The sequence below is a fragment of the Muntiacus reevesi genome, chromosome 3 (assembly GCF_963930625.1).
Source record: "Muntiacus reevesi chromosome 3, mMunRee1.1, whole genome shotgun sequence".
Taxonomy (NCBI): Eukaryota; Metazoa; Chordata; class Mammalia; order Artiodactyla; family Cervidae; genus Muntiacus; species Muntiacus reevesi.
In genome coordinates this window covers 813,900-839,504 of record NC_089251.1, presented here as the reverse complement: position 1 = coordinate 839,504, position 25,605 = coordinate 813,900, and the positions used below count along the sequence as shown (strand labels likewise).

At 60.6% G+C, this 25,605-nt stretch overlaps 1 protein-coding gene across 1 annotated transcript; it reads right to left on the bottom strand.

Annotated features, from left to right (window-relative positions):
- Positions 1-13,603: 13,603 nt before the first annotated feature.
- Positions 13,604-15,883, bottom strand: LOC136163102 (lipocalin-1-like). The gene is made up of 6 exons (XM_065927535.1): positions 15,800-15,883; positions 15,407-15,537; positions 14,965-15,035; positions 14,797-14,861; positions 14,470-14,659; positions 13,604-13,788 (listed from the first exon to the last, which is right to left on the bottom strand). Exons 1-6 carry the CDS (start codon positions 15,881-15,883, stop codon positions 13,604-13,606), a joined length of 726 nt encoding a protein of 241 aa, XP_065783607.1.
- Positions 15,884-25,605: the final 9,722 nt, after the last annotated feature.

Below are 25,605 nucleotides of genomic sequence, written 5' to 3'. Positions count from 1 at the left end.
AGCTGGGACAGCGTCCCTCGCATCCCAGGTGGCCCCCAGATGGTGAAAGTCAACGTCCTAGAAAGGGACAGAGGACAGACACGTGCCCGTCTAACGAGGCGACGTGGTTGTGCGTGTCAGAGACGCTCGGCCGCCCGATGACACGGACGGAAGCCTGGGGACGCCGTGTCGCCCCGCCCTGGCAGGTTTCCAGTCTGCTGACGAGCAGCGCTGGGGACAGCGTGGGGAAGCGGGGCCAGCAGCCCCCGAGGGAGGCGTGGAAGGACACTCCCCTCTGGGAGAGCCGTGTGTGGGACCCAGAGCTCCACAGGTGCATCGCTTTACCTGCAGAGCGACTCCTAGGAGCTCACCCACAGGGATCCTCGCGTGATGTGTGTGCCCGCGTGCACGTGTGTGCCTGTGCGCTTGGGGGTGGCGGGGGGTAGGATCCCAGGGGCGTGCGCCTGCAGAGTGAATCCTAGGACCTCACCCTAGGAATCCTCACAGTTTTTCACAGATGCATTGTCAAGAGTCTCCATCACAGGGGACTAGAAACACTCGTGTCCATGGAGAGGGGATGGGATCCACCAGGCGTGGTCCACATGGATGACTGAATGCCCCATAGCTACTAAAGTGGGTGCTGGCAGGGAGATCCCAGGGTGGTCTTACCTGAGACACGTGGCCCAACCCTCTGCATCCAGGATCCCGGCTGTGAGACCACATGGATGTGATGTTGACAGGGAGACACACACAGAGGTGAATGAATCTGCATGTGACAGACAGACAGAAGGAGAGAGACAGCTGAGGGGTCTCCAAGGGAGATGTTAACATCTTCCACCCTGGGGGATATTTAAATGCTATAAAGTGTGTGTGTGTCTACATGCATGTTTCTGTGTGTGCACGGGCACACAGAATTTGTCTTGTGCAGACACATGGTGCAGGGCTGTGTGAAGTGTGAGTGTACGTGTGTGTGTGCACGTGTGAACACGTGTGTGAGCGTGTACTGATGTGTGTCTCCTGTGCACGTTCACGTGTACATGCGTCTTTCTGTGTGTGTGTGTGTGTGTGTCTGTGAGTGTGTGTCTGTGTGTGTGAGTGTGTCTGAGTGTGTGCATGTGTGTGTGTGTGTGTGTGAGAGTGAGTGTGTGTGAGTGTGTCTGTGAGTGTGAGTGTGTGCGTGTGTGAGTGTGTCTGTGAGTGTATCTGAGTGTGTGTGAGTGAGTGTGTCTGAGTGTGTGTGAGTGAGTGTGTCTGAGTGTGTGAGAGTGAGTGTGTGTGAGTGCATGTGAGTGTGTGTGAGTGTGTCTGTGAGTGTGAGTGTGTGCGTGTGTGAGTGTGTCTGTGAGTGTATCTGAGTGTGTGTGAGTGAGTGTGTCTGAGTGTGTGAGAGTGAGTGTGTGTGAGTGCATGTGAGTGTGTGTGAGTGTGTCTGTGAGTGTGAGTGTGTGCGTGTGTGAGTGTGTCTGTGAGTGTATCTGAGTGTGTGTGAGTGAGTGTGTCTGAGTGTGTGTGAGTGAGTGTGTCTGCCTGTGCGCAGGTAGGGGAAGGCTCCAGACCGACCCCACACTGCACAGCTCTGACTCCATGGTGGGGGTCCCATCCCCCTCAGACCCCAGAACCCTCTGTGACCCCTCCCCCTGACCGTGCAGCCCTCTGCTGGAGCGCATCACCCTGAGGTCACGACGAGGCCGGGGCTCCCCTCCTGGGAGGTCCCCCCGCTGCTCCCGAGGGGCTCAGCCCTTCTGTGAGTCCCCCCCCACTGTGGCTCCTCACACACGGTGGCCCCTCCTCTCTGTCTGGTGGCAGGAAGGAACGCCTGCTCCGTGCAGTCAGCCTGGCATGGGCCCTGCCCCCGAGAAGCCCCGGAACCGTCCCTCTCACTGGTCCTGGCAGCGCCGCCTGCGTGCCCTTCCCGGCCAGTCGAGGACGAGGTGAGGCTCGGGGCGAAGACCTGAAGGTGCGGCTGGACCAGGGGGCCGGTCAACTCAGCGTGAGATGGAGACGATCCTGGTGATCCTGGGGGCAGAGTCATCACCCCTGATGTGGGGAGGGGGCGGGAGGGGCTGGGCAGGGAGGACGTGAGACGGAGACGATCCTGGTGATCCCAGGGCCAGCGTCATCACCCCTGATATGGGGAGGGGGTGGGAGGGGCTGGTCAGCTCAGCGTGAGACGGAGACGATCCTGGTGATCCCGGGGCCCAGTGTTGTCACCCCTGATATGGGGAGAGGGCAGGAGGGAGGACGTGGGGGTGGGACGTCCGAGGACCCAGCATGGCGGCTCCACGGGCGCCCCCACACTGGGGAGGGGCTTGCATTGCGGGGGACCCCCTGTCTGGTGTCTCCTCGTCAGGAGGGAACAGAGTGCCCAGGGCCCCTCGTCTGCCTGGCAGGCCTGCTGTGTCCAGGAGGGCCCAGGCGAGCTGGCCGCCCCCACTGGGGAGCCACACTGACCCTGTGTGGAGGGACCCCTCGTCCTCAGTCTCCAGGGAGGCTGGGCTGGGGTCCCCTCCCACCACAAGAAAGGAGGCCCTGGTCGCCATCGGCGGGCTGTCAGGTGGTGCGATGCCCCAGGGGGATCTGGGGAAACTGCAGGTCAGCGTCAGAAGAGGCCAGAGGTCACTGCTGACGCGGTCCCCTCCCCAGGGGCAGCGCCTGTGTGCAGCCAGCCTGGGGGCGGGGGGACCAGCAGAGGCGTCCGGGTCCGCGGCCCAGTGTCCGGCCGTCCTGTCCTAGGTGCCTGGCCCCCCTCACTCCCACCTCGGCCTCCAGCCTGTGGGGCCCAGGGGGCCGGGCAATCCCCACCTGCACACATGTCTCCACCTGGGGCTGGGGCTGACCCCGCCACCCTCACAGCCTCCCCTAGCTACACGACCACCCAAACCTGCGCTCGTGGGCATCAGACCTGCAGAGACCCCCCACGACTTCAGGCAGAGCTGCCAGCACCTACCTTTCCCCGGACCCCCATGGCCATCAGACAGAGACACATCGTACCATGGGGACCCAGGACAGGAACAGGTCCTCTGGACCTTCCTGCAATGCTTCCACCTCCCCGGCTTCCCCCCACACCCCCCGAGGGACCCCACAGACAGGCCAAGCCACCGGGGAGGTTGAAGCTTTTTATTTGAAGCCAGGAGAAGGGAGGGAGGGAGGGCTGGGGGAGAATGGGGCGGGGAGCAGGGGGGTGGGGAGGGAGGGCTGGGGGAGAATAGAGGCGGGTCCTGATGGCGCTGCGCAGGGGCTGCCTTGGAGCCTCGGTGCCCCCTGCCGGGAGAGGAGGGGAGAGGTCATGAAGGAAGGGGGCAGACAGGGCTCTCCCTGCCCCCAGGGCTGCAGCGTGGGGGGTGGAATGCACCTTCCCGGGTGCACAGCTGGGCAGGCACAGACGTCCCGAGTTACACAACAGTGAGCCCTGGGTGCAGAGGGCGCCTGACGTGCGGAGTGAAGCCCAGGAACAGACCCTGCAGGGTGGGGCCGGCCGGGGGGCCCCCAGAGCAGAGACGCCTCCTCCTGGCCACGCGGAGTCCCCCCTGCCTGCCCTGGCGGGCCAGGTGGACCCGGACGCCCCACTGAACCGGGACCCTCAACAGCTTCAAGGACCACTCACCCTAGTCAGTTGCAGGCTCGCAGCTTTCTGTAGAGACCAAGACAAGCCCACGAGTGAGCAGACGCCCCGCACAGTGATCCAGACCCCTCACCGCCCGCAGCCTGGACGTGGATCACGGAGATCCAGAGCGGGGTCCCCGGGTCTTCCTGTGACCCGTCACAGTGCTGACGGCTCCCCACGGAGGGGCTGGTGAGGGGCAGGAGTGGCCAGGGGCCGGGGAGGAGCAGGAGATGATGGAGGGAGAGACCCGGGATGTGAAGAGGACACAGAGAGGACCCAGGGCTGAAGCGGGCCGGCCCCTCACCTGTCTGCTCAGGTGTGAAGACGTCCTCCGGGGAAAAGCCCTTGCGCTGTGCGAATTTCTTAAAGGCCTCCAGGGCCTCTGGGCTCAGGTCGGGATTTCTACCTGCAGGCCAGGTGCCCGGTGAGTCAGGCCCCGGGGGACACCCGGGAGCAGGGTACCTCCCATCACCCAGGGAGGGCGCAGGGCAGGAGGGGTCCGTCTGGGGTGGGCGCCGAGCAGGCGCGGAGGAGACGGCCCCTCCAGCCAACAGGTCCCGGGGAAGGAGCGGGGGAGGCCCCGGGGGCTTCCGACGAGTCCCTAGGGGCTCTTGGGGGACTCGGGCCAGATCCCAGAGCCCCCTGCAGGGTCAGGCCCCTGACCTGGTAGGGTTCCCCTACCAGAGGAACTGCACTGCCCTCTGAGCAGAGAAGCCTGGCCTTTGCCCCCCGTGAGGGTCCCTGCCCGGAGAATTCCTCCGTCCGCACCTCCTGCCTCCCCCACGCTGACCCGGCCCTGGCCCGAGACCCCAGGAAGCGGGACTCGGAATGTGCCTCCAGAGCGGTCTGTCGGGTCAGAGGTCGCTGCCTGCACAGGCCCCTGGGCGCACCAGAGCCAGCGCGGGCCTGCGCCTGTCTCGGGCCCTCAGGCGCTGCCCCTTCGGAGGTGCCAAAGCCCTGGGCAGAGAAGGGCTGTTGCCGGGCGGACAGGGCCCCTGGAGCAGAGACGGGGCCAGCCCGGGGTCGGGGGGGACTCACTCAAGAGCTTGGCTCCTCTGAACATTTCCCCTTCGAACGGCCCTTCGCAGTAAAACAGGAGGTGGTCCTTCACGGGCAACTCCTCCACGTCCATGTGGGTCTTGCCCCTCGCTGCGGAGGACCAAGGGCAGGGCGTGTTAGCAGCGAGTCCTGGGGCCCGGCTTGGGGGCGGCGGGGGGCCCCGGATTGCCACGCCCCCCACCCCAGATCTAGTCACCTGTCCCCTGGGGCCCGCGCCTGCCCTGAGCCCCAGCAGGGGGCGCCCCACCCTGACGGCCCCCTCCAGCCACAGGTCCGGGCCTGGGGCTCCGGCTCTGGGGGCCACCCCACCACACTCACAGGCAGTGTACGTGCCGGACACGTTGGTCTTCTCCAGGACGACGTCCACGTCGTAGCAGTAGCCCCGGTCCCTGGAAGACAGCCCCGTGCTCAGGGGCCTGAGATCCCCTCCACCCTGGGGACGCTCGGGGCCCCCGCCCCGACCGTGGAGCAGCGCAGGGGACCCCAACTCCAGGTGGAGCCTTCCGCTACTCCGCCCGCGTCCCAGCAGAGCCCCGGCCCCTGATCCTGCAGAGTTCAGCGGGCGTCCAGCCTCTCCCCGCGCCTGCAGGATGGCGGGAGGGCCAGCAGGGGGTGGGCTCGCGGCCGCTGCCCAGCCCGGCCTGAGGAAGGGCCTCGGGCCAGGAAAGCAGGGCCCGTGTGCGTCCAGGAGCCGCCCACTCACTTGTGCGTCAGGGAGGCCCACACGTGGGTGCCGCTCAGGACGGAGAACGTGATGGGGAGCACCCTGTGCCCTGTGAGGCCCTTGTTCTCCACGAAGGCCGTGATGAACCACTTCCCCGAAACCTGAAACATGTGTGATCCTGGCGGCCGCCTCGCCTCCGCCTCACCAGCCACCCCGCCCACAGCCAGCTCCCTCGACGCCCCCTGCAGCCCCTTGGACGCCCCCAGGCTGCTCCCCTGGCACATCTGCGGCCCCTCCTTCTAGCAGCTTCCTGGGGCACCGCGTGGGGCTGAGCGCACGGGGCGGAGGCCCCGTCGGCCCCCAGTCTCCCAGCGCAGGCGGTCACTGTCTGTGGGGAGGGTCAGGGCCGAGCCCGAAACCGTGTCTCCCTCCTGACCCCGAGACGCTGGCCTCCGTGGACAGGGAGGGCTCAGCCTGGGACCCCCGACCCCCACCGTCCCCCAGAGCCTCACATCCGGCCCCTGGAAGGACAGGCTGTCCCGGGCCTGCAGGGCCGAGGTCAGGCCGAGGGTGACGGTCAGAGTCAGGGTCAGGGTCCTCATCTTGGGGGCTCTGGGCTCAGGCCACCGGCAGGTCCTTTCACTGAGGTTCCGAGAGGCTCTGCAGGCCCTCCCTCAGCCGCCTTTTATACCCCCGGCCCAGGGTCCCGGGGCACTTGGCACAGACCCCGGCGCTCTGTGGCCAGCTGGCAAGGGAACCTGTCATTTCCACCCACGGCTCATTAAGCCTTCGGGCCGGGCCACAGGGCCCCACGCGGTCTGTGGGGAGCGGAGGGCCGCCCTGCAGGTGGGGCGACGGGAGGGGGCCTCCGGCCTCGCCCTCAGCCTGCTCCCCTCTCTGAGCGCACCTTCCCCCTCCTGCAGGGTCTGCCATGAGCGGGAGGTCTGACCCGCGGGAGAACAGGGCGGGCGAGGAAGGCGGTGGGGGCGTCCGGCTCAGTCCCGGCCGCTCTGCCCCGGCGGCCGGCTGTCCCTGTGGCCCCCGGCCCGTGACCTTCTGCCGTCTTTGAGGATTCAGGGCTGAGCTTCATCACGGCCTCCTTGGGGAGCCCTCCAGGTACACCCCAGCTGTGTCACACTCCCCATGGATTGTCTGTGAAGAACAGCTTTCATGTCCTGGGCCCCAGACTGGGGAGGCTGGGAACGGTAGAAATGTATCCCCTCCCAGAGCTGAGGCCCGAAGTCTGAGATCCAGGCGCCCGTAGGGCCGGCCCCCTGCAGTCTCCGGGGGGCGGCGTGGTCCTTCCTGCCTCCTGCAGCCCCCGGCGGCCCCTGGCTTGTGGCCACCCCCTGACCGTCCACTCTGTCTCCTCACGCCTCCTCCTACATGTCTGTCTGGACACCACCCTGGGCTGCAGGGCGCTCTCACTTCACCATCGGTAACTCAGTCCCACCTCCAAGGCCCGGATGGGGCGTTCGGGGGCCGCCCAGCCCCCTGCCCTGGAGCTCCCGCCTGAATGGCCCCACTGGCGTCTGTCCACCCATCTGCACCCTGGGTGGTGCCTGCTTCTTCACACTGCACGTCCAGGGCACGGAGGGACCCCGGCCCTCAGAGGGCCACCCGGACCCCGGGGAGGTCAGGCCTCCCGCGTGGCGGCCCCTCGCCCTGTCTGGCCGCCCTCTGCGGTGTCCAGCTGTCTGCATTTCACAGCAGCCAGATCAGGAACACAGAGCACTGGGCCAGCGCCAGGGCCCCCTTCTCTTCCCGGGGACGGAGGAGGTTCTGGTGTTGGCGTGCCTTCCTGGGACTCGGGGCTGATCCGAGAAGGCGGCCAGGGCCACAGGTGGGCCCTGGGGCCCCACAAAGGCGTGTTTGTGCCCGTAGAGGGCAGGGTGAGCCCCCTCCGGCCGCCATGCACTCGCATGACCCTAACCCCCGGGGACGGAACCGAACGTTCAGCTGGACCCAGTAATTACCACAGTTACCGCCCAAGGTGCCACTGAGCAGCGGCCTGCCCTCCCCAGGGTGGTCAGGGGGCAGGCCCAGTGCCCTTTCAGCAGACGGGGAGGCAGGTCCGGCCCCAGGGGGAGGCTCCCGAGTTCCTGGTCTGTGTGACCCTTTCCCGGAGCCTGGCAGGACGGTGCCCCCTGCCACGTCTTGGAGAGGCAGGGTGTCGCCTGGACCCAGGACACCCTGGCTTCTGCAGAGGCCCCTCAGCCCGGCCCACTGTCAGAAGGGGACAGCCGGGTACCGGGAGCCCAAGAGGCAGTGTTGGTCCACGGCCCAGCTGAGGTTCGCTGGGAAATGGGCAGAAGCTGGCTGGCCAAGCAGGCTCTGAGCAGCCAGCCCGAGGCAGATAAGAAGTCATTTAGCCCGTGTTTATAGACGCAGGTCCGTGTGAGTGATGGTCAGGCAGGCACGCACGTCAGCAGGAGGCCCACGGGTTCTCTGGACAAAGGTGTACCGGCAGTTCTGGGAGAAAGGATGACCTTCTCGACAGCCTGTGCTGGAGCGGCTGACACCGACCTGCACGTGGGGCAGCTCCGTGTCCCCCTCGCCTCAGCCTCCCTTTCTGAATTATCTCTGCCTTGATCACAGCCTAATCTGCCGGAAGCAGACAGACAAAGAAGTCAGTAAGTGAACCTGTAATCAGATGAGACCGCTACCCAACCCACGCTCGGCTGCTCAAAAGGCCAATACTCAACGCCAAGAGCTGGTGAAGAAGGAAAAGCTGCTTCACTCAGGAGGCCGGCAGCCTGGGGGGACGGCGGGCCAGGGCCCCAGACCGTCCCGAGCTGCTGGTTAGGAGACCAGCTTCAAAGGCCGCGTGGGGAGGGGGCCTCAAAGGTATGAGCAGCTTGTGCTCAAAGCTTCGGGTGGCTGTGAGCATCGCCGGCCTGCTGGTTTCAGGGGTCTGAAGTCTCCATGCTTCTGGTCAGCAGTTTTCGCCTGGTGGGGGTCCGCTTCCTGTAAAAACACCTTTAAAGCGTGTGTCGGGCCCAACCTGTCAGCAGCTTCCTGGCCCGACGGTTGTTCTTGGTTTCTCCTCCGCATTTCCTAATCACTATGTCTTGAGCCAACCCTTTGAGAACCAAGGGAGGCCAGGAGGCAAAAGCTAGGAACACAGGAGCTGGTTTTGGGTCTCAATCCCCCCTTTCTTTTATACTTGACCATCTTGAGGGGAGCAGGTTCAGGAAAAGTCAGGGAAGACAGTTTTGGATAGAGCTTAGTGCTAAACTTGGCAGAGGGACTCGGTTTTAAGGGGACTCGGTTTCAAACTGAGTGTTCAAATCACAGAGCAAACCTGAGACAGAGAGAGAGATTTAACACCAAGAAGCCAAAACCCTGCAAAGGAGCCGTGAGGAAGCCTCGTCTAAAGCCAAGCTGGGCGTCCCTGGTGCCCAGCGGGTAAGAGCCCACCGGCCAGTGCCCAGGCACCCACCGCACCCCTGATCCGGGAAGGGCCCACATGCCCAGGGGCCACGCAGCCCCCCGTGCTCCACGATGAGAAGCCCTCCCACCACAAGTAGAGACCAGCCCCCGCTCTCTGCAACCAGGGCCCGCCTTCACGCAGCAACGAAGACCCAGCGCAGCCAAGAAATAAGTGAACAAGTAAACAGACATTAAAAATAAGTAAATAAAGTCAACACTGGTTCTCCTAGGAGGACTGATAGACGAGATCAAGGAAGAGGCAAACACGAGAGGTACTTGTGAACAGAGGCAAAGCAGAAGGTAAAGCTTCAGAACCACAGAGCAGAGAATCCGGAAGAACCGAGGTCTGGGGTCCCCGCGGGCGCCCTCCTGCCCCCGCCCCGCAATGCAGCTTTTAGGCGGGTGGCTGCCGGGACCACTGGCAGGTAAGACCTGGAGCCCAGAGCAATGCAGGACCAGGCAGGCGGTCCGTTGCACCTTCTTGGAGGGAGCACGACCCCCAGAGACCCCCAGACTCTGTGCAGGAGGGGTGCCGCCCCCACAAGCCCCATGTGCGCCGCCTGGAGCAGGCAGAGCTTTCTTTAAGTCTGCATTGGCAATAAGGAGTTCATGATCTGAGCCACAATCAGCTCCCGGTCTTGTTTTTGCTGACTGTATAGAGTTTCTCTATCTTTGGCTGCAAAGAATATAATCAATCTGATTTTGCTGTTGACCATCTGGTGATGTCCATGTGTAGAGTCTTCTCTTGTGCTTTTGGAAGAGGGTGTTTGCTATGACCAGTGTGTTCTCTTGGCAAAACTCCATTAGCCTTTGCCCTGCTTCATTCTGTACTCCAAGGCCAAATTTGCCTGTTACTCCAGGTATTTCTTGACTTCCTACTTTTGCATTCAAGTCCCCTTTGATGACCTGTCTCCCTGGTGGCTCAGACGGTAAAGCGTCTGCCTGCCTCCGATCCCTGGGTTGGGAAGATCCCCTGGACAAGGAAGTGGCAGCCCACTGCAGTGCTCTTTCCTGGAGAATCCCGTGGACAGACGAGCCTGGTGGGCTGCAGTCCATGGGGTCGCAAAGAGTCGGACACGACTGAGAAACTTCACTTTCCTTTTCCTTTGCCCTAGTATGAAAATGACGTCTCTTTTCGGTGTTAGTTCTAGAAGGTCTTGTAGGTCTTCATATAACCGTTCAACTTCAGCTTCTTCAGCATTACTGGCTGGGGCATAGACTGGGATTACTGTGATAGTGATGGTTTACCTTGGAAACGAATACAGATCATTCTGTCGTTTTTATATGCACCTAAGGAGAGCAGGTCAGGAAGCACCAGTGAGAACTGGACGTGGACCAACTGACTGGCTCCAAATAGGAAAAGCAGTGCGTCAAGGCTGTATATTGTCACCCTGCTTATTTAACTTATTTGCAGAGTACATCATGAGAAACGCTGGACTGGAGGAAGCACAAGCTGGAATCAAGATTGCCAGGAGAAATATCAATAACCTCAGATATGCAGATGACACCACCCTTATGGCAGGAAGAGAAGAGGAACTAAAGAGCCTCTTGATGAAACTGAAAGAGGAGAGTGAAAAAGTTGGCTTAAAACTCAACATTCAGAAAACTAAGGTCATGGCATCTGGTCCCATCACTTCATGGGAAATAGATGGGGGAACAGTGGAAGCAGTGGCTGACTTTATTTTTCTGGGCTCCAAAATCACTGCAGATGGTGACTGCAGCCATGAAATTAAAAGACGCTTACTCCTTGGAAGGAAAGTTATGACCAACCTATACAGCATATCAAAAAGCAGAGACATTACTTTGTCAACAAAGATCCGTTTGGTCAATGCTGTGGTTTTTCCAGGAGTCATGTATGGATGTGAGAGTTGGACTATAAAGAAACCTGAGTGCCAAAGAATTGATGCTTTTGAACTGTGGTGTTGGAGAAGACTCTTGACAGTCCCTGGACTGCAAGGAGATCCAACCAGTCCATCCTAAAGGAGACCAGTCCTGGGTGTTCATTGGAAGGACTGATGCTGAAGCTGAAGCTCCAATACTTTGGCCACCTGATGGGAAGAGTGGCTCATTGGAAAAGACCCTGATGCTGGCAGGGATTGGGGGCAGGAGGAGAAGGGGACGACAGAGGATGAGATGGCTGGATGGCATCACCGACTCGATGGGCATGAGTCTGAGTGAACTCCGGGAGTCGGTGATGGACAGGGAGGCCTGGCGTGCTGCGGTCCATGGGGTCGCAGAGTCGGACACGACTGAGCGACTGAGCTGAACTGGACTGAAGAGGAGCAGTGGCCACGCCGTGGGGTGAGGAGGTCATCTGAGCCGTGTGAGGGGGCCGTCATGCCAGGGCGCCCAGGACCTCCAGAGCCGTCCTTCCAGGCCCAGAGGCAGCCCTGACCACAGGCCCCCGGGCTCCTTCCCCCAGGGCCTCCTCTGGGGCAGAAGCTCACCGGGAGCAGCGCCGGACGGCCAGGCTGCTCCTCAGCCGACCGCGCCCCGCACGGGGGCCGGGGGCAGCGGAGTGAGCCCCGCGCAGGGCCTGGCTCTAGGCAAAGCCGCCTAAGACGCTGCCCCGCTTTCTCAGGCGGCAGCGCTGTGAGCAGCGTCAGCCAGCGGTGACACGCGGCGCTCGCCGGCCACCGCTGCGCCCCCTTCCGCCGGGATTGTGAGCTGCGAGTGCTTCAGGAAATGCTGAGCCGCTTCCAGCGGGCGAGACGGCCGGATGGCATCACCGCCCCCGTGGGCCTGAGTCTGAGTGAACTCCGGGAGCCGGTGATGGACAGGGAGGCCTGGCGCGCTGCAGCCCATGGGTCGCAAAGAGCGGACGCGACTGAGCGACTGGACTGAACTGAGCCACTTCCAGGCTGGCCAAGCAGCTCCCAGGGCTCCACGCCTCCCCCAGCGAGCAATTATTAACTCGGAACAAAACGTGAAAACACCCATTTAAGGTGTTGGAGAGCCACCAGGGGCAGAACGGTCAGGTCAGCCAGCCCCGGAAGAAGGTAGCGAAGGGCCTTGGACCCGATACCTCGGCCCCCTGCTGCTCACCTGCGGCCAGCCCTGTGTCCGCCACCGGGAGCGGGCAGAGCTCTGATAGGAACCCTGAGCCCTTGCGGCTTGAAGAAGCTGCCGCGGAGCTCCTGGGCTCCACCCTGGGGTGATGCCATTGAGGAGCTGCGGACAAGACCCCCAGGGGAAGGGGCCGCAGTGCACCCCCTCTGGGCCCTCCCCAGATGAGCGGTCAGGGAACCCACGCCCGCAGGCTGCCCTTTGGAGCAGAGTGGCCCCCGTGAGCCCCGAGTGCGGCCAAGCCGAGTGACCGCGCCCGAGGCGCCTGTGCGCCCACCGCAGGTGACCTCGGAGCTGGGCGTCCGGAGGACCTGCCGCGTGGAGACCCTCAGACGCTGGGTAAGACCCCAGCTCCCTTCTGAGACCGGGGAGCCAGGCCCGGGTGTGGTGGGTCGGCTCGGCGCCATCTGCCCACTGGGAGCCGCGGCCGGGCGCGGGCAGTTCCCCTTCCCGAGCGGCCGGCCACGCCCACTTCACACCTGCCCATCAGGCTCTCCTGCTCAGGGCCCCCATGCGACAGCCCGACTGTCCAGGGCCAGGCCCCAGAAGCTGGGGCAGCCCCTGTTCCCGGAGCCCCTGAAGTTATTCCAAGAGCCCATCCACAGGGAGGCCAGGAAAGCCCGCTCACCCCAGCTGAGCGGCCCCACGACTCCAGCTCCTGGCCACCCCGTCCCCAGCGCAGCCCTGACGCGGCCCTGCCCGGCAGGCCTCTGTGCTCAGGGCCGTCCAGAACCCTGCTGCCCAGGCACGGACCTGGGGTCCTCCCCCTCCAGGCCAGGGGGGTCCCACCTCGGCACCCCCTCCCTGCCTCAGCCCCCTCCGAGCGACCCCACAGACAAGCAGAACCAGCGGGGATGCTGAAAGTCTTTATTTGAAGCCAGGAGAGGGGTGGGGAGCTGGGAGGGAGGGGTGCAGCGGCCCGTGCCCCGGGGACAGGGCCCCGTCCTCGTCCTGCAGGGTGGACGCTCCTGCCCGGGGCTGCCAGGGCCCTCGGTGCCCCCTGCCCTGCAGAGGAGGGGGCGGGTCATGATGCCAGGACGGGGGAGGGGCAGCGTGCTCCGAGGGACGCAGCGGGGGCATGGGGCCCTCAGGGAGCCCTGGGCAAGTAAAGGGCGGCCTTCCACGAGGTTGTCTTCAGGTCTCCAAGCCCACGTGTGAAGGTGTGACGACGTGACTTCAGGCCAGTGAGGGCAACGTGACAACGTTCTGGACTCTGACTCTGCTCACACCGGCAGGTAACCTTGGGCACGCTGCTGAAACGCCACCCTCCCAAGGCACCTGCCGCCGGTGAGGGACCCAGGGGTCAGAGCTTTCTGCGTGGGGCACCCCAGCTCTGACCCTTCTAAGCGGCTCACTGGGAATCAGAGTCACGGTGATGCATGGGGTTGAGGAGGGACTTCACACCTGCTGGCAAGCACATGGGGCGGGGGGGGGGGGGGTGGTGCCAGGAAGCAGACAGCCTCCCCCCTGCAAAGGGGTTTCCCCGCTGCCCAGGACGGACGCTCTGAGCCCATCTGAAGGCGCTGCCCAGGGGCCAGGTGAGCCCAGGAGCAGACGCTCCACCCGCCTGGCCCAGGTGGGAGCAGGCCTGGGGAGTCGACCAGCTGACCTCTCAAAGCCCCAGAGACCCCAAGACCCCAAGTGTGCGCTACAGCTGTCCACTTACCCTAGTTTCCTCCGGGAGAGCAAGCTTCTGCAGAAAAAGGAAGCACATTTCAGAAGACCCCAGGGAATCCCCTAGCGCAGGGCCCCTCCGTCAGCCAGCGCTTCACGTGACCCCAGCGAGGACGGAGCTCCCGTCACTGCGGCCTGTCCTCATCAGCTGTGGCTCTGCCGACGGCCCCGCCGCGGGCACCAACCCGCAGCAGGCCCATGGACTTCTCACCGCTCTGCAGGGGCCTGAAGATGTCCAGGTTCAAACTTTGGGCTGTTGCGAACTCCGTGAATTCCACCAAGGCCTCCGGGCTGTTCTCCAGGTTTCTTCCTGTTGGTGAAACCAGATGGGAGGGTGAAGGGCAGAACCAAGAGTGACCGCGTCCCAGCCTCGGGCAGTGAGGGGCTGTCTCGGGCCGGAGGGGAGGCCACACAGCCACCGGGGGCTGGACTCACGGGCCCGGGGCCGGGCGGAGAGCCAGGCTGGGTAAGCAGACCCGCCCGGGAGCCTCGGGGGCACGGGGCGCCCACACGCCAGCCGGGGCGGGGCAGGAAGTGCCCCGAGGATGGAAGGTCTGCCTGGGAGGGAGTCCACGCCGGCCCCTGGGCTGACGCTCACTGTGCTCCTGGCCACAGGGACCCTCCATGACCCTCGGGGCCCCTTGTCCGCAGGCAGGAAGGTCTTAACGCTCCGATGCCTGCCTGAGCCTCGTCCCCGTAATGAAGCCCCAGGAGCTGGAATTTCCTTCCCACTCGGGGTCCATGCAGACACCGCTCTCCCCCCGAAGGCAGCCCCCCGAGGAGCGGAGCTGAGGGTGATGCTGCAAGGAGTTGCCTGGTGAGCGGCGAGGCCCGCCCTGACACTGACGCGGGCGTCCTGCGCCCACCGCGTCCCCCGCGGAGACCGAGCCGTGACGTGGCGCCTGCTGCTTCCTCGGGGGCTTCTCCTGAGCAGAAGGCACAGGGGAGGGGGCGGGAGGGGCTCTGCGGGGCCGGGATGCGGGACCCTCACCCAGAAGCCTCGCCATGCGGATCTGCCGCCCAGCCAGCTCGCCCTCACAGTACAGGATGAAGTGGTCTCGCGCCCGCAACGGTAAGATGAACACCTCACGCTTGCCTCCGTCTGCAGAGGGCGGCACACGGTCCTGAACAACCTGGCCCCTGACCCCCAGGCCCTGGGCCCCCAGCTCCCGGGAGAGGCCCTGCCCAGGACGTGGTCACCCAGCGGGCAGGTCCCAGGGGGTTTCGGGGGGTCCAAAGAGGCTAGAGCAGGGGGAGCTCCAGCTCTGCTCCAGCCGGAGCGGAGACCGGCCAGCCCCTCCGGACGAGTTCATCACACCTGGACGTGGCGTCGGGCGTTCACACCTCTCAGGCAGACTGACCGGTGGGAGGGGTCGCCGGGCACTTAAGGGGGTCAGAAAGGAGTGGGGCTTCCCTGGCCGAACGGTGACCCCCAGAAACGTGCCGGGATCCACCTCCCACCCCCACCTGGGGCTCCAGGACTCACAGGCCGTGTACCTCCCGGGATCGTCGGTCTTCTCCAGGAACAGGCTCGCCTCCTGGCACCGACCGTCAGCCCTGGGACACAGAGGCCGTGCTTTCCACCTTGGAAACCCGGCCCAGCCCGGGCACCGCGCCCACGGCAGCCGCCGGCAGGCCCGGGTCCGAGGCAGCCCTGGGAGCATGGTGCTTCTCCCACCAAGTCCAGGCTCCAGCGGGGCCTTCAGCATCTCACGTGGCAGCTCCCCGGGTCTCCCAGCCCTGCCCCGCCACTCACAAGGTCCCATCTGGGACCCGTCCCTGCACGGGGTCCCCAGGGAGGCAGTGACCCCTCAGAGCTGTCCAGGGCTGAGCGTCATTCCCGGGGTCAGGACGGACCTGCCCACCCCCCAGACACTGCTCTCCTGCCGTGGGAAGGGGTCAGCGGGGAGGGGGGAGGCGGCTCTCACTGCGAGGTGACTTTGGCCTCCAGGTCGCCCCCCTCCAGGACGCTGAAGCTCATGGCCAGCACCGACTCCTGATCCTTCCCGAGAACGTCCTGGTCTGTGGTCACGGCCTTCAGATACCACTGTCCTGACACCTGGAGAGAGCTGCCTGCTATCAGGGCTCAGGCTGAGCAGCCCCAGCCCCACTCAGCGTTCCCGGGCTGCAGCGCAGCGCGCCTCCCACCTCCCCCCCTCAGCACCCTCGCCGGACCCACCCCAGGTGGGCGCCAGCCCCACCGCACCCTGGGCCCATTTGTCTCAGACCCCCTTCGCTCAGTTTGACCACAGCCTCGGGGGCAAGGGTTGGTGTCTCTCCCAGGGACCCCTCCAGCTATCCCAGCTCCAGCCGAGCCTCACGTCCTCAGTCAAGCTGTCCAAGACTGGGGCGACCTGGGCCTGCAGGGAGGCAACGAGGCCGAGGGTCAGGAGCAGGGCCCTCATCTCCTGGGGTCTGCACGCACGGCCGCTGACAGGTCACTCGCTGGGCGCAGAGAGGCTGTGCCAGCCACTCAGGCAGCGGCCCTTTATGTCCCACAGCCCAGGGGCCCCATGGAACTTGGCAGAGACCATCACCCAATCCCTTCCTGGCCATAAACCGTGGCCAATTCTGCAGTTAGCAGATAAAGGTCACTATTGTTGATGTTGCTGAACAACCCTCGTTCACCTTCGAGAGTCATCACCGTGCTGCCCAGGCTGGAGGCCAGGCTTTGCAGGCCCATCCCCAGGGGGGGCCAGGCAAGGGAGCCTCACAGTGCCAGCACCAGGGCGACACGCTCGCCGCCAGGGAGAATGTGGCTCGGATCAGAGTGTCCTTGAGCGGCTTCTGAACCTCAGATTCAGCACCAGCCCACTGCGTGAATACAACCATGCATCTAAGGGGGCGTGTGCACTCCTGACAAGACGCGTACACTGTGTGAATACAACCATGCATCTAAGGGGTGTGTGCACTCCTGACAAGACGCGTACACTGTGTGAATACAACCATGGATCTAAGGGGGCGTGTGCACTCCTGACAAGACACGTACAGTGTGTGAATACAACCATGCATCTAAGGGGGCGTGTGCACTCCTGACAAGACGCGTACACTGTGTGAATACAACCATGCATCTAAGGGGTGTGTGCACTCCTGACAAGACGCGTATACTGTGTGAATACAACCATGCATCTAAGGGGTGTGTGCACTCCTGACAAGACGCGTACACTGTGTGAATACAACCATGCATCTAAGGGGTGTGTGCACTCCTGACAAGACGCGTACACTGTGTGAATACAACCATGCATCTAAGGGGACGTGTGCACTCCTGACAAGACGCGTACACTGTGTGAATACAACCATGCATCTAAGGGGACGTGTGCACTCCTGACAAGACGCGTACACTGTGTGAATACAACCATGCATCTAAGGGGTGTGTGCACTCCTGACAAGACGCGTACACTGTGTGAATACAACCATGGATCTAAGGGGACGTGTGCACTCCTGACAAGATGCGTACACTGTGTGAATACAACCATGCATCTAAGGGGGCGTGTGCACTCCTGACAAGACGCGTACACTGTGTGAATACAACCATGGATCTAAGGGGGCGTGTGCACTCCTGACAAGACGCGTACAGTGTGTGAATACAACCATGCATCTAAGGGGGCGTGTGCACTCCTGACAAGACACGTACACTGTGTGAATACAACCATGCATCTAAGGGGTGTGTGCACTCCTGACAAGACGCGTACACTGTGTGAATACAACCATGGATCTAAGGGGGCGTGTGCACTCCTGACAAGACACGTATACTGTGTGAATACAACCATGCATCTAAGGGGTGTGTGCACTCCTGACAAGACGCGTACACTGTGTGAATACAACCATGCATCTAAGGGGTGTGTGCACTCCTGACAAGACGCGTACACTGTGTGAATACAACCATGCATCTAAGGGGACGTGTGCACTCCTGACAAGACGCGTACACTGTGTGAATACAACCATGCATCTAAGGGGACGTGTGCACTCCTGACAAGACGCGTACACTGTGTGAATACAACCATGCATCTAAGGGGTGTGTGCACTCCTGACAAGACGCGTACACTGTGTGAATACAACCATGGATCTAAGGGGACGTGTGCACTCCTGACAAGATGCGTACACTGTGTGAATACAACCATGCATCTAAGGGGGCGTGTGCACTCCTGACAAGACGCGTACACTGTGTGAATACAACCATGCATCTAAGGGGTGTGTGCACTCCTGACAAGACGCGTACACTGTGTGAATACAACCATGCATCTAAGGGGTGTGTGCACTCCTGACAAGACGCGTACACTGTGTGAATACAACCATGGATCTAAGGGGACGTGTGCACTCCTGACAAGACGCGTACACTGTGTGAATACAACCATGCATCTAAGGGGTGTGTGCACTCCTGACAAGACGCGTACACAGGGTGAATACAACCATGCATCTAAGGGGGTGTGTGCACTCCTGACAAGACGCGTACACTGTGTGAATACAACCATGCATCTAAGGGGGTGTGTGCACTCCTGACAAGACGCGTACACTGTGTGAATACAACCATGCATCTAAGGGGGCGTGTGCACTCCTGACAAGACGCGTACACTGTGTGAATACAACCATGCATCTAAGGGGTGTGTGCACTCCTGACAAGACGCGTACACTGTGTGAATACAACCATGCATCTAAGGGGGCGTGTGCACTCCTGACAAGACGCGTACACTGTGTGAATACAACCATGCATCTAAGGGGGTGTGTGCACTCCTGACAAGACGCGTACACTGTGTGAATACAACCATGCATCTAAGGGGTGTGTGCACTCCTGACAAGACGCGTACACTGTGTGAATACAACCATGGATCTAAGGGGGCGTGTGCACTCCTGACAAGATGCGTACAGTGTGTGAATACAACCATGGATCTAAGGGGACGTGTGCACTCCTGACAAGACGCGTACACTGTGTGAATACAACCATGGATCTAAGGGGACGTGTGCACTCCTGACAAGACACGTACAGTGTGTGAATACAACCATGGATCTAAGGGAACGTGTGCACTCCTGACAAGACGCGTACACTGTGTGAATACAACCATGCATCTAAGGGGACGTGTGCACTCCTGACAAGACGCGTACAGTGTGTGAATACAACCATGGATCTAAGGGGACGTGTGCACTCCTGACAAGACGCGTACACAGGGTGAATACAACCATGGATCTAAGGGGGCGTGTGCACTCCTGACAAGACGCGTACACTGTGTGAATACAACCATGCATCTAAGGGGGCGTGTGCACTCCTGACAAGACGCGTACACTGTGTGAATACAACCATGGATCTAAGGGGGCGTGTGCACTCCTGACAAGACGCGTACACAGGGTGAATACAACCATGCATCTAAGGGGGCGTGTGCACTCCTGACAAGACGCGTACACAGGGTGAATACAACCATGCATCTAAGGGGGTGTGTGCACTCCTGACAAGACGCGTACACTGTGTGAATACAACCATGGATCTAAGGGGGCGTGTGCACTCCTGACAAGACGCGTACACTGTGTGAATACAACCATGCATCTAAGGGGACGTGTGGACTCCTGACAAGACGCGTACACTGTGTGAATACAACCATGCATCTAAGGGGGCGTGTGCACTCCTGACAAGACGCGTACACTGTGTGAATACAACCATGGATCTAAGGGGGCGTGTGCACTCCTGACAAGACGCGTACACTGTGTGAATACAACCATGGATCTAAGGGGGTGTGTGCACTCCTGACAAGACGCGTACACTGTGTGAATACAACCATGGATCTAAGGGGACATGTGCACTCCTGACAAGACGCGTACACTGTGTGAATACAACCATGCATCTAAGGGGACGTGTGCACTCCTGACAAGACGCGTACACTGTGTGAATACAACCATGCATCTAAGGGGGTGTGTGCACTCCTGACAAGACGCGTACACTGTGTGAATACAACCATGGATCTAAGGGGGCGTGTGCACTCCTGACAAGACGCGTACATTGTGTGAATACAACCATGGATCTAAGGGGGTGTGTGCACTCCTGACAAGACGCGTACACTGTGTGAATACAACCATGGATCTAAGGGGACGTGTGCACTCCTGACAAGACGTGCTGTAAGTGGGCACTTTGACGTCCCCTCTTTGCTCCACACACAGAGCAGCAATGGATCACATGTGAGGAGAGAGGACCAAGACAGACACACACACAGACACATGAGTCACTCAGATAAAGATCTCACTCAGAAACTCACTGAGACACACACACACACACACACAGACACTCAGACACGCACAACACAGGCACACACACTCATCCACACACATGTAGACAGACACAGTCACACACACACCCTCTCAGACATACGTGCGCACTCCGACACCCTCACACAGACACACACACTCAGACACACGCGCTCAGACAAAGATAAATGTGGAAGCATTAGTCGCTCAGTTGTGGCCGACTCTGCGACACCGTGGACTGCAGCCCACCGGGCTCGTCTGTCCACGGGATTCTCTAGGCAAGAATACTGGCGTGGGTTGCTAAGCCCTCCTCCATGGGATCTTCCCGACCCAGGGATCAAACCCAGGTCTCCCACATTGCAGGCGAATTCTTTACCGTCTGAGCCACCAGGGCAGCCCCAGACATAGATTCACACACTCAGTGGACAGTGTGACTGTAGCCACTAAATTAAAAGATGCTTGCTCCTTGGAAGAGTAGCTATGTCAAACCTAGATAGTGTTTTAAAAGGCAGAGGCCTCACTTTGCCGACAAAGGTACATACAATCAAAGTTATGGTTTTTCCAGTAGTCGTGTATGGATGTGAGAGTTGGACCATAAAGAAGGCTGAGTGCTGAAGAATTGACACTTTCGAACTGTGGTGTTGGAGAAGAGCCTTGAGAGTTTCTTGGACTGCAAGGAGATCAAACCAGTCTTAAAGGAAATCAACCCTAAATATTCTTTGGAAGGACAGATGCTGAATCTGAAGCTCCAATACTTTGGTCACTTGGTGTGAAGAGTCTACTCATTGGAAAAGACCCCGATGATGGGGAAGATTGAGGGAAGGCGGAGAAGGGGATGACAGAGGATGAGATGGTGGGATGGTATCACTGGCTCAACGGACATGAGTTGAGCAAACTCCAGGAGATAATGAAGGCAGGAAGCCTGGTATGCTGCAGTCCTTGAGGTGGCAGAGAGTCAGACACCATTTTGCAACTGAGCACGTAGAGAACAGGTAGCAACAGAATTTGTCAAGAGAACGTTGAATGAAAGGAGCTTGGTGTCTGTATGCAGAAGATACACAAGTGTGGCTCCACACCTCACCACATACGATCGAGTCCTGGTAGATTAGCAGGCGTGAAGATGAACCGACTTGTAGAAACCTATGAAAGAAGGGAGTGGCAACGCCTCTGTGCCATAAGGAAGGCCCCACAGGTGTGAAAGACACAGACAGAGCAGGACTAGTCACCACCAGCTCGCCGCAAAGCGTCCACCCAGAGTCCACAGAGAGCCCCACAAACAAGCTGGAAAAAGACAACCAGCTGGACAGATGCGGAGCAGAGTGTAGACAGGATGACGGCAAGGGTGTGACCAGACCGAAACGGACGGGCGCCAGGGGCTCGGGCGTCCCCTCTGGTCCACAGGGGCTGCCAGGGCGGATGCCCAGGTCCAAGGCGGCCGGGTGACGCTCCACGTGCCGGCACTGCCTCAGACCCGCGGTGCTCCCACAAGGCCCCTCCTCGCCCCAGCAGGGCTCTGAGTCAGCGGAAGCCGTCCCGCCACGTGCTGGGGGGCGTGGGCAGTGTGAGGCTCATGGGGCACGTCAAGGTCACCGGCGCTTCACTGTGGGGCTGAGCTCAGCCGCCTCCTCCCACCCTCCGGGCGGCTGCACCTGCCGCCTGGTCCAGTGATGCCGGCCAAGGGCCCAGCGTGTGCGGGTGAGCGGCGGGGAGCGGAGAACAGGGGAGCTCTGTTCTGCGTGAGCCCGGAAGTGAGTCTGGGGTCAAGGGGTCCACATCCCTAACTTGAAGAGTCCTTGTCGATGTCCAGTCTAAACCCCACCCCTCACTGTCCAAAATTTCTTCATAGTGGGACCTGTGTAAACTCACATGTGGTTCTGTGCTGTTTTGTTTTTTTTTAATCAGAGACGTTTTTCAAATTGAAACATAGTTGATTTGCAATGCCGTATTAGTTTCAGGCATATAGCAAACGGATTGCTGCATATGCATACTCTTTGTAGATTCTTCTCCATTATAGGCTATTGCAACATATGAATATAGTTCCCAGGGCTACACAGTAAGACCTGCTCTTTATCTTATATATAGTAGTGTGTATCTTTGAATCCCAAGCCCCTGGTTTATCGCTACCCCACTCTCTGCTTTGGAAGCTGCAAGTTTCTTTTCTCTATCTCTGAGTCTGTTTGTGTTTTGTGAATAAGTTCATTTGAATCATGTTTTTTAGATTTCGCATATCTGACGCCACATGGCGTTGTATTTCTCTGTCTGACTGGCTTCTCTTAGCGTGACTGTCTCTCAGTCCATCCCTGTTTCTGCAGAGACATCATCCCCTTCTCCGTGTGGCCGTGGAATGCTGGGTGCATTCAGCTCTTCTTCGTCCTTTCATCTGTCGACGGACACAGGTTGCTTCCTTGTCTTGGCTGTCGTAAATAGCGCCGCAGTGAACATCGGGGTCCATGCATCATTCTGAACTACAGTTTTCTCCAGATACATGCCGGCTTTATGCCGTTTGGATGGCGACCACATTATCGATCGAAAGTCGTTTTACAGCAGAACCACAATAAGCGATGAGTCTGTTTCACAGGAGCTGACCGTCGGAGCAGTGGCTAAAATGGGCAAAAGAAGTTTGACAGAAGTGTGCCACGTGGTAACTCTTCACGCGTTATGGCTTTTCTTGAAGTTGGTACTTACCAGCTTTTTTAATGTGTAAGTTTGTGGGTGACCTCTCCCTCCCGATGAATGTTTATCCTCCTGTCAAACCTGGACTCATGATTCTTATTATTTCTGCTCCCCATCCATCGTGCCCATCCGTCCCTGCTGTCAGCCTCCCCGAGGGTTCCAGGCTAGACGCCACGCCCGCCTGCCTGAGCTTGGGCCTGTCCTTGCCCCCCTGCTGGCCTGCAGGGTGGGGACCCGGAGGTTCAGGCGGCCGCCGCCCCATCCCGGGGTCCCTGGCTACCCCAGGGCTGGACTCCCACAGGCCTGGTGCCCACAGCCCGCCCCGGCTGAGCGGGTCCAGGTGGCGGCTGGGCCGTTCTGCACCCTTGCCATGGGCAGCCTCCGGGAAAGGTCAAGCATGTTTGTGTTCCGGCTGCTTCTCCTTCTCAGACTCTGGCAAGGCCCCGGCCTGTCTGAACAGCCGACGGCTTTGTCCAGCAATGAGCTTCATGTCACGGTGAACAGACAGAAATGCCCGGAGGCCACTTGGACCCAAGTCCTCCCATCTCCTCTGCCAGGTCCAAGCCAGCGGACGTGGTTCCTGGGAGGTTTGCGAGCCTCCCCTCCGCTCTGCCAGCCCAGGGGGGGGCTCCTTGGCTCCTCACACCCACGTCCCAGAGCAGATCCGGGAAACGCGGCTTCTGGAGGCGGGGCTCCCTGGGTCGTCGGCGCCCAGGGGTCACATTGGACTCCCTGGTGCGGTCGCGTGGGGGTCTCAGCTCTGCGAGGAGCTGCCTCCACCCGGGTGCCCCGTCACCCACCCTCACCCCCACGCTGCCCACGGCACCGCCCTCGTCCCCGGCTCACCGGGGACTCACCCAGACGCCCAGCAATTCTCTCTCATTTCTTTCCTTCCTTGGTTTGGCAAGCCCTTGGTTGGAACTGCCCACGGGATGGCCCCCCACATACCAAGTACCAACCGAAAGGCTGCCCTCTGGACAAATAGGGTTTTTTTTTTTAACTCCTACTTTTGAGTTTTCAGCATTTTCTGATTTTTGTGTCATCAGAATAAAAAAAAAGGCTATTCACATTAAATAGCAGGCAAATTGTTTGCGTTGTAATTGTGTATCTTTCAAGGAAAAGTGGAAACTGCCTAAAATCTCTCCCCCCACGTGTCCCCCGGGAGTGTGACAGGGCTGTCGCCAGACGCACGTTTAATCTGGGCTGATCGAACCCCTGGGGTGGCCGGCCGCTCCCTGTCGTGATGAACATGGCTGGTCAGGGTTTCCAGGGCGCCTGAGTGGCCCGTGAGACAGCGTCCTGGGCTGCTGCACGTGGCGCGGGGCAGGGGACGGCGTTGGTGCCGGGATTCAGGGCCCCGCTGGGGTGCTGGTGGCAGACACAGCCCCCCCCTCACCCCCCCCCCCCCGTCTCCAGGGTGAGCCTGATGGGTCTGCGGTAACCCATCCCTGGCCTGAGTGATCGTTCGGGACCCTGGAGAGAGACGGGGAAAGCGCCCAGGCACCCAGGGGCATCGCAGAAGGCTGCCCAGGGCTTAGGGTCCAGCCATTCGAGCCGGCACGCTCCCAGTGGATTCAGCGGGGTGAGACGAAGCGTGATGCTGGCTCAGACGCCAAGTGTTCGGGGCATCCGACACCGTGGACCGAGGGCGGTGGGGGGGGGTGACGCAGAGTGGGCACCGAGGGAGCTGGGGCCGCCAGGCAGCGAGGGGTCGGGGCGGGCAGGGCCCTGCACAGGTCAGCCAGGGCAGCCGCTGCTGGCTTCCAGCCACGAGGAAGCGGCCCAAGGACAAAGCAACAGGAAGTGCCTCCACAGCAAGTGACCTTTACAACCGCAGAGGAGCCGCGACCTCGCTCCCAGCGCCGCCGCCTTCCCTCCAGCCGCAGCTCACCACGCCCGTGAGGGGGCAGCACCCGCGTCCAAGTGCGGCGTCAGCTGGTGGCTGTCCTGGATGGCCTGGAACGGGGCGGGGGCTGACCTGCAGCCCCGCACTGACCCCCAGAGCGGGTCAGGCGGACCGCCGGCTTCTCAGGGCCAGTTCAGCAACCACCGCCTTTCCATCCTAAGAAACCCAGAGCTCTCTCTGCAGCCCAAGCTTCTTCAGGGTTCCATCTCCTCTGCTTGGGTGAATGCGGGACATTGTAGGTCGTGGTCGAAACCACCCCAGACAGTGAGACGGACGCAGTCTGGTGACGCACCTCACCTTGAACTCTGCTCCAGACGCCAGCAGCGGGGGCACTCCTGTAAAACCTGCTGGTTTGGTTCTGGAGATTCGAGTAAGTCCTCTCTCCTTCCTTTGCCTCCGACGAGGGCCAGAATCACTTGGCGGCCAGGTCTGATTGCTCTGTTACATGCACTTTAACAGCTTCTACACACACTTTACAGGCCGCGATGTTTATTCCTGCCATGATATCGTTCATCCCACGTGAACAAGTCAGTGATTTTTAGTACATTTGAGGCGCCGTGCAGCCTTCAGCGAAACCTACTTTTAGGACATCCCCGTCGTCCCAAACAGGGTCCCCCTGCCCACCAAGCGCCAAACGTCCATCTGGGTCCCACCCCGCCCCCGGGAACCACCCGTCGGCTCTCCAGCACCGAGGATTCTCTCTTGTGGACATTTCAGGGAGAGGGTCTGATAGCATGTGGCATCTCACAGGCACGGGCCACGGGGGTTGCCTCTCGGAATTGTTTGTTCTTTGTTTCTTTTCAAAACATTATCTTTGCAGAGTTTGAGGACCACATAGACGTGCACGCTCAGTCGTGTCTGACTCTGACCCCACGGACTGCAGCCCGCCAGGCTCGTCTGTCTGTGGGATTCTCCAGGCACGAACGCTGGGGTGGGTTGCCATGCCTCCTCCAGGGGATCTTCCCGACCCAGGGATTGAGCCCACGTCTGCCTCAGGGATGTCAAATCTTTCTCTGGCCCTGGGATGTGAGGGATGCGGTTCCAGTTTACGGTCTATCTTTCCCGCCTTCTACATTTTTCCTATTTTCATTTTGGCCAAGGCAAAAATCAGCCCTTCTGTCTCTGGAGTGACACTGAGGATAGCGGGGTCTGCCCGGACACTAGGCACATATTTACTAGAAGGACTTCATTTTGTACATGTCATCTTTAATTCATCTGGGATTTCCTTGTCAAATAACAGAAATGCTATTTCAAATTAAAAAAAAAAAAGAAAACAAAATTAACTACTCCCCTCTTAAATACGTGGCCGACACAAAAAGC